The 9,169-nt window shown below is 40.5% G+C and overlaps 1 protein-coding gene across 1 annotated transcript; it reads right to left on the minus strand.

The window, feature by feature from the left end:
- Window positions 1-927: 927 nt before the first annotated feature.
- LOC100891283 (multiple inositol polyphosphate phosphatase 1) lies at window positions 928-7,420 on the minus strand. The gene is made up of 4 exons (XM_030979762.1): window positions 6,528-7,420; window positions 4,494-4,761; window positions 1,923-2,145; window positions 928-1,412 (listed from the first exon to the last, which is right to left on the minus strand). Exons 1-4 carry the CDS (start codon window positions 7,095-7,097, stop codon window positions 974-976), a joined length of 1,500 nt encoding a protein of 499 aa, XP_030835622.1. The 5' UTR covers window positions 7,098-7,420; the 3' UTR covers window positions 928-973.
- Window positions 7,421-9,169: the final 1,749 nt, after the last annotated feature.

Below are 9,169 nucleotides of genomic sequence, written 5' to 3' on the forward strand. Positions count from 1 at the left end.
TCTGCTGAGTAATTTAAAGCTACGGTCACAAAGGTACGTACGATCGATTATTTCGTACGAATTTCCTTGTTTTCCCATTCTCTTCCCGAATTTCCATTGTCTGAAAATCGTTCGTACGGCGTTCGTAGCAGTTCATAATGGCATTTGTGACCGAGGCTTTAGGTGAATGCCCTACATACGTGGTTTAGTGGATAAATCACCGATTCACCGGACTGTGGACATACGGTTCGATTCCCAGCCACTTATTCCCTCGGTAAGATATTAATCTACGTTTACCACTCTTTACCCAGGTCTAGGTAAAAAGGAAAAAGAATAATTCATGATATTAACAGCGTTCTTTGGGATGAGTACGATAGAGTTATAAATCGTAATTTTGTGACATCATCACTGAGTATACAGTAAACAATTTATATACATTACTACTTAAGAGAAAGTTAATGATCAAGAAATATCACATTACAGAGTTATGAAGAATTTACACAATATAGCACAATTTTCCCCAACATTCAACTTTTTTTTTAACGTAAACTTGACCTCTTGACAAGAGCTTAAGCTTATACGATGCAAAGAATGGAAGTGTACATTTTACAGAAAGAACTATATATATTTTTTTTAAAGATTTGATAATCTTTCCCAGCTGAGCTAAATCGGACAGACACAACCCACCATTAATGTCCAGTATTCATTGCAGTGGCAATTCATGATACAGGAAATAATGGTATTTTACACGAAATGTTGTTTCAGTCGGTTCACCTAACTTTGCCCCAACACAGTTTGCCCGACGGTTCACCACATTTTGCCCGTTGCACACATGAGATGATCGACCTTGTCATATACCCGTTATATTCATTTATATTTATATAATTCCCTCTGGCTCTTCAAATGTTCCTCAAGTTTTACCCCCCCCCCCCCCCCCCCCCAAAAAAAAAAAAAAAAAAAAAAAAAAAAAATTACAAACTTGTTAATTTTTGTTTTATTGCAATACAAAGAAAGACACGAGGAGAGTAACCATCAGAGTTAAAATGGACATCTTCGAAAGAGTGTCGGCTCGACTGACGCCCGGGTAGAGGCCGTTCGTCCCGCAGAGCGCGTCAAACCGACAACCATTCGAAGACGTCTCGAGGTGCGAAACAACGTCGTCGTACGGGCAGAAGAATTCTCCGCAGGTGCCGAGCTTGATCGGGAGTTCGTTGTGGAGGACGAGCACGCGGTACTGGTCGCTGGGGCACTGAAGGACGTTGAAGCTGACGTGACCGGTCATGGGCGAGATACGGCCGCTGCGAAAGGCGCGGTTGACGCTGACGTCGTAGTTGTTGGCGAGTAGTTTGGGAGTGTCCTCGTAGAGACCGAGTATTGTCAGGAAAGGCTGGAGAGTTGACGAATGGCCGAACTTGAAACTTCCTCTGCGGGTGCTGCATGACAAGCAAAGGAATGGAGTAGTTGCAGACTTTGAAAGATAAAGTGGGCGATTACAAAAATAAAGCGCTTTTGAAACAGACTTTTGTCCATGAATAATGAAATAGCGCTATACTTGATCAATATAAACAATAAACATTGCACATTGTATGAGTTCATTATATACTTTACCATTATGTCAACCATACTAACTATAATAATGTTTTGAAATATAACGGCAGCTGTTAGATATTACTATTATCCTTGAAATAAGATGATGACGAAACTTTACGTAAGAAGTGTTGATAAAGTTCAAATTCTAGATTTTTCAAAACTTTTCTAGAATTTTGAAGGTATTTCGGGCCTTACTTGTTGGCTGCGCAATAATAAGAAGGATATAAAAAGTTAAGATAATAAACCTTTTGTTTGGTAAGAATATTCTACCAGCGAGGAAGAGAATTTTGATTATTGGGGAGGGGCTCTCTCAAGGTGGAGAGTGTACCAACATATCAGTATTGAAAGCTCACCCATTTTTCTTCACAGTCGTCATATACTCGACGACATCGTCGACGAGTGGGCACGCCATTTGGTAATTGATGTCGTAGCCATAACCTTCTTTCCAGTATTGCTTGAGATCGAGCCAATATTCCACGGCCAAAGACTCGTTACGTAAGAAGAGGTTGCACCAGGGGGAAGAACCGTAGTACGCGCTCTCGTAGCCGCACATGTGATGCATTACTTCAAGGTCGTCTGTAAGATAGATTGGAAATGATAAATATTAGATTTGGATCGGCAACCAGTTGCGAACTGGATAAAAATGCTTTATCAGGGATGCATCAAGGATTGTTAGAAAGGGTTTCGAGATTTTTGTTTTTGTTTTGTTTGTTTATGTCTTTTAACTGTTTGATAGTCTTTTACTTCTCCCTCAAATTTGATTTTTCAGGAAATGACAAACGATTCCCCCACATGAGTTTCCCTCATAATCATAAAAAGTGATCTTTCGAATCCCTGGACCCACCTATATTATGCACTGTATACATAGTGGGTAAAAATTGCCGACATTTCTCCTCCGATGACAATATTATTCTGTGCTTATTTCGTAAATAGGGTATTGAGTCTGTGGCGTAGCGTGTATGCACCCATTAAGGGGGGGGGGGGGCACTAAAACTGGCACGATTGGGGGGGGGGGGTATAGGCACTGCATGGTGTTACTAAGAAAATGAAATGCAAATTTTCCAAGGTTACTGATTAGGAGGATGATGCGAAAGGTGGTCCAGGGGTCTTCATTTCTCGTCCATTTCCCCTCCTCCCTTTCCCTTCCTTTCTTTTCCCAACTTTCCTTTCATTTTATTTTTCTGATCATTCGATTGGCGCCTTGTGCCCCCCCCCCCCCCCCCCCCGTGCTCACCTGTAGCTACGCCGTTTTTAGGATCAGGGTTGCAATTGGGATTTAGGCTAAGGCTACGGTCAGGTTTAGTTTTAGAAAGAGGGTTAGGGTTAGGAAATATGATGGGTCTAGAGTTGTAGCTATAGGAATTATGTTAATGTAACAAAGTGACCGAGGAGCCGTGTGTCTTACAAAGGTAACGCCCCCTCCAATCCCTTTATCTCACATTATCTCTTTGTTGAAATTAACAGAATCAGACCACTGAAGTTAGCAACAAAATGTGACTCTCGTGTGAGACCCCACGTAAGAGCAATCCGTCTGCGTTGTCTTTCAAAGTTTACACTTTGAAGATAACGTATCTTCTCTAAGGGGAAATAACAAATATTTTAAGAATACTGTTTGATTAGAGGTACATAAAATCAATGTTAAAGTGAAAATTAATGTGCACTTTAAGTGACTTTTAATTAGCAGGGTGATCAGTTATTGTAACAAGTTCAGATTCGCTCACGAATTTATTATTGCGCTGTTATAAAATGCAGTTGAGTTTAAAGGCCCACTGCACTATTTGTAGCTACTTGCACCCTCCATATAACAAACAGTGCCTAATCGGTGACCATTGGTCCCCCATGATCCTCTTTTTCTTATGTTAACTGAGAGCTGAGTTGATGAGATAACCACCTGTCCAGTGACCTTGCAGGGCGGTCTAATCCCTCTTGTAAACTACGGCAGATAAGCTTTAAAGCAAACAGCATTTCGTTGGATATCTCTCTTTACATTCGATTCTCTAAAAACGCGATTTCTACATGGTCCTTTTTTTCCCCCTCTCTTCTACGACAAAAAAAAGCGGTTAATCCCTGGGGTACTTGCAGGTACTCGACGGAAACGAAACGTAACATCATATCCGGAACCCGCTTCCGAATCCTGGATGATTTCCAAAATCACATTTATGACACATGCTTTAGAGGGGTATAGGAGGTCACATAGGGCAAGTGACCCCCCCCCCCCCCCCTCCTGGAATGACGAAAAGGAGGGGAAGAGAGAAAGGGGAGAAGGAAATTGGAGATGGAGGTAGGGGGGGGGGGCAAAGTGAACAGAAGATGACACGCCTTCTAAAACACCCTGTTCTTACTATATAATGAGATAACGATGACCTTAATGATATTTCGTATACTTTTAGGAAGACTGCGATGCCCCACCCCCATGAAAGTAGTCTTTCCAATAAATTGCTGAAGCTAGTTATGTCATTGATGACACATACGACATCACCACTTTGTCTCCTGTTTCCTTCAATTTCTTACAAATTTGTTGATCTCTAGTATTCTTCGTTCTATCTATTTATTCCTCCTTGTATAGTCGAAATGCATGCTGTATTATGCTTTGATTGCTGAGCTTTTATGTTAACAGATTAGATTAGATTGGACTCCCCATTGTTAAAGTAAATATGATTGTGTAACTGCATCCTAGCTAAAATCTGAGCTCTGCTTAGCCTCATCGTTTGAACTTCTGTATTCTTCGAAATTAAAAAAATCAGACGATGGTTTCACTTTATATGATGCTTGAATGTTAAAGGTAATAACAACAAACAAACAAAAACTAATTTAAGCATCAACAAAATTAACAACGAAAACCCCTCTGCTAGTATATAAAAAATACTAGTTTGTTGATGATGATATAATAATAGATGAAATTGAAATAGGTAATTTGTTGTTACTTTTGGTCATGTTCCATGGTCCCGTCCATCCGATTGGGGCGAGTTTGGTGGCCACCGCTTTGTATGCCGAGGTGAGTTCGGGTCCCTCTTCGAACCTGTCGCGCTCAATGACCGCCGCATCATTATCGTCGACGTCGGTGATAAACTTCGTGCAGCTCTCGTAGAACTTCAGGAGGAGGTCGTTGCCTTCAAGCTCGTGGTCGACCGCTACGGTTTCAGTGTTCGCCGTCGAATTCGTGGTCGAATTAAATGTACACGTCAACACGTCCTGTTAATAAAATCGTGAAGAAAAAATACTTTAAAACAAAAAGATCGCAACTATTTTCGAGAAATCTGCTCTAGGACAATTTCAATGCCCTATTGTACGTATGTCCCATAGAAATTATGTTCACACATTGTAATGGGTGACGCAAAGGCTATTGAAATCGCCTAAGGATGGTTTTTCGAAGTATAGTAGGTATCGTGTTTAAATTGAATCGTTGCAGAAAATTTAAATTCACATGCACAGTTTGACAATAATAAGTATTAACATCTTTTGTCTTCAAACAAGAGCTAGCTTGGACAAGTGAATAAGAGATAACATGTTGTTTAAACCATATGTTTGTAAGCGAAGAGTATTTTGTGTATTACATTTAAAAAAAATAAAAATCATTAATATTTCATGGACTAGAATTAGTGCATTTGGAAGAGACAAATAAAAAACCTTGTTAAAAGTGGTCCTATTGAAATAATTTTAAAACAATAATAAAATAATGATATCAGTGTAGCATTTACATAGCCGTGAAATATACACTGTTGGTCATAATGGTGGAATATTTATTTTTACCCCAGTTTAGGGGTCTAGATCTAGATGCATTTTTCTGATGATGTTATCAGTTCTAACAACCTGCTGGGCACCGGAAAATAATCTTTAAAATCAGGTAATTTCAATATCCGCTTCAAATTTATACCATGCAACACCCCTACTTATAACGTTAGTCTTCTAAGCATAGAATATCACATGCTTTTTTTACGAGGAGGGATTTATTACTTTATTTCTTCCTGAACATGCTCGTTTACGATTATTGTAACACATTTTAATGAATGCTTATGGATATATTACCTGAATTAAATGTCACCAGTTACTTTAATAATCCTCGTTTGGCCCATATCTTCCTATCTTATGATGAATTAGTGTAGCATGATGTTATCATTATATTCGTATATTAATGATGTTAATATATGATAAGTTTGTTCCATTGCCTTGTAAAACAACAAATTACCACTTCCTTAGCTGCATTACTAAATTGCTCCCTTTAATAAAGCTTTCAATTTAATTTTAGTATAGGCCTATAATGTATTGAGTGAAACGAAACTATTATAATGACTACGGTAGTAAACATAATTGTACAAAGGTAATTTCCGTCATACTTTCGTCCTCATACTTTTATTTTCAACAGGAAGGGAAAATGAGCACAGCTATTGTAAGTGTACTTGTATTTTACATCAAAGTTATTCTCACAATGATTATATACGACCAATCAATAAAGGCCTCTGGAAGGAGATTGTAAGATATAAACTGTTGCCCATAAAGTTGGAATCATTTTTTTTCTTCTTATCTCTTTCTTGAAGTGATTATGATCATTTGGTTTATTCTTGATAGATAACGTTTATATCTTCTCATAACTTTATATTGATCATCCTAAAGAGGCAAAGAGATTGATGAATAACGTTATGAGAAGATAATAAACTTTATCTATCAAGAATGAACCATGTTGATACAATCACTTCATAAATGGAGAAGAAAGAAAAGAAAAATGTATTCCAACTTTAAAGTTGCCAGTGTAATTATTTAGATTTATATAATGATATTGGTATTATATTGGTCGCTTGTAGGCCGGGAGTGTTCATCTCCACTAAGCATCGAGTGCTTATGGGTTACCATCAAAATGGTATTATTCAACCTTCCTGGGTCGAGAGAGGCAAATCATGTCTTGCCAAATAGTGCCGCTGATCGGTACACAAGTGTTGTTAAGATTGCATGAGTGAACTTACCCTTGTAGGTGTTTTGCTAGAGAAGGTACAATTAGCTTTCGGACCTTGGAGACCGTTGATGAAACCTTGTGCGCTGTCGACGGTCCGTTGTCTATACGTGCCCTGGAAGTCGAACCCGTCGAGGCCATCTTTGACGAAGAGTTCCGGCAGACGTTGCTTGATCCTCATACCCAACCCTTCCATTTCAGCGAAACCGGCAGGGTGGAGCGAACTTTCGAGCGCTATCGGGTAGAGGTTGTCGGTGATGTTGAGCAGGTAGGCGAACTCCTCGCTGACGCCGGTCATTTTCATCCTCGCCAAGATGGCATTGTAATCCTCGATGTCGCCATCACTCGCGTACCGCATCCCGTGGCGGTTGACGGCGTACACTCCTACGGGCTTGCAGCCCGTTACCGAGGCGCTCTCCCCGACATCGCTGGCTATGGTCTGCCAGTCCCTCAACCGCTGGTTCTTTTCGTCGGTCCCAGGTTCGAAGCTTGTTTCGTAGCCGGTCTTCGTGCTGTAGCGTGCTGTTGGACCTTGGCCGTAAACGCAGACGACAACGGTGATTAATATTGCCAGACGATGCATTTTTGCTAATTGTTGTTCTCGCTCTCTAGCTGATCAGCAGAAGAGTGCTTACGTCGAGTATCCTCGGTATTATTGAACAAACATGCTCTGACTGTCTCGACCTTTGGAATAATACGGGCAGCGTTAAACTAGTGAAGTTGTCTATAGTTCGCCCATTAAAAGCGAGCGTAGCAAAAATTAACACGCGTTTCAGTAGGATGTCCGTGAACTTGTATCAATGAATTATGACGTCGGTTTCGTGAAACAATGCGTTCGCTGGATGCTCTTATAATCTACATATCCTGTGATTCCTGTCGAGAACGACTGTGAGCTATGTTACCCAGCAAGAAGGTAAAAGCATTGTCTAATTAAACAGCTGACATATTTTGAATGACGGAAACAGCGAAGGGGGACATTACTATTGTAATTTGCTGAGCTCAGCATGTAAGATTACATTGTTGTTGCTAATTGTTATTTGGCACTTTTTGGCAGCATCTTTGCGCCCAGGGGCGTCGGAAGTTGGGGGGGGGGGGGGCAAAACGTATCTTTGCCCCCGCCCCCTGAAAAAAATCAGCGGTAAAGGATTAAATATTTGTATTATTTAACCAAAAATAAAATAAAAAGTAATAACAAACATGAATTGAATCACAACCAATCAGTAATTAAATTTTCTAAACATTCCGCATACCCCTACATTAATCAATAGAGAATTTGATAATTGCCCTACGCGCATTCATGTATCGTGGAAATATTGTTAGAGGATGGTAAAGCGTGTTTTTTTTTCTCAAGGGCCTTAACCCTAAAAAGGGCGGACAATTTGAGGTCTTAATACGGCCGGGGTGGGGGCATTATGCCCCTCCAAGATCTCGGCCTAGGAAGGTTCAATTAATTTGAAAATTAGGATGGTGATAGATTGAAGTATATTGAATAAGATGGTAATGTTTATTTTCTTTTATGTTTTTTTTTTTTAATTAATTTTTTATGACAATATGCACATTTTGGGGGGAAATATTCTTACACACTCACATTTGTGAGAATTACATATTTTGATAGACATGTGATAATATTTTGTCGCCTAACACCCGAACCATAGATCCGCCCATATCCAATTTGGTATCAAAATGTGTGGGAGACATGAGGGAAAAACTCATGAAATTTCAGCGTAGATGGCGTTAACAAGTATTTCCCATGCTACACCCCCCCCCCCCCTTTAAATGGCATAACCCCCTCGGAGCTTCATGTGGCTCAGCCCCCTGGACCCCACGCCAATTAGTGAACTACCAGTATCGCAAATAAGTTATCTAAATACGCTTATCTGACTATTATTGATTGCCTAAATCCCCTAAGTTTTGTGGGGCTCCCTGATCCCCGCCGGGGCAAAACCCCTGGACCCCACACTCACTTCGCTCCCTACGCTATACCTGATCGTTATTACTCCACTTTGATAAACGTTCCCTGGGGCCTGCATGTTACATATGAGAGTGGTGGTGATGCAGATTTTTTTTTCTGCCCCCAAACATTTTTGCTCATTACGCCACTGCCCCTGAAATGTCCCCCCCCCCCCCATCCCAAACTGCTTCCAGTGCGCCTGTTTGTGCCTACATGGGTGCCGGGAAAACACCAGCATGTTTAAAGAGCCTGAGAAAGGTTGGTGCTTTTTTACCCTATAGTTCCGCCCCCTTTTTACCAGTTTCCAGAAAGCATGTCTACAGTGCATGGTGATGTGAATGTGTGGAGGCGTCTGTTTAATTATGAGCGTTTCATAATGTTGTCGTAAGAAAATCTTTGGTGTGGCTCAAGTCATTGGGGGGGGGGGGGGGGGGTCATTAGCTGGTGGGGCCGTGGGGGCACCAGTCTTAGGTAGATGAAATGATAATGTACAAGATCATCTTTAGGGGGATATACTAGTACCGATATAATAGTACGGGAGATATAGTATGAATAATAGTATGAGAGGGTCCTAACTTCTTTTCGACATAGCCCTTTCCGCCCTATCCTTTTCTTGTTCTGCTTTATATCGCTCACTTTTTTTCTTCTTTTCTTTTTAGCCATTCAGTATAACGGGATGGGGCATAATCATCCATGACTGCCTT

Source organism: Strongylocentrotus purpuratus, unplaced genomic scaffold (genome assembly GCF_000002235.5).
Source record: "Strongylocentrotus purpuratus isolate Spur 01 unplaced genomic scaffold, Spur_5.0 spur5_scaffold_10, whole genome shotgun sequence".
In the NCBI taxonomy this organism is placed as follows: Eukaryota; Metazoa; Echinodermata; class Echinoidea; order Camarodonta; family Strongylocentrotidae; genus Strongylocentrotus; species Strongylocentrotus purpuratus.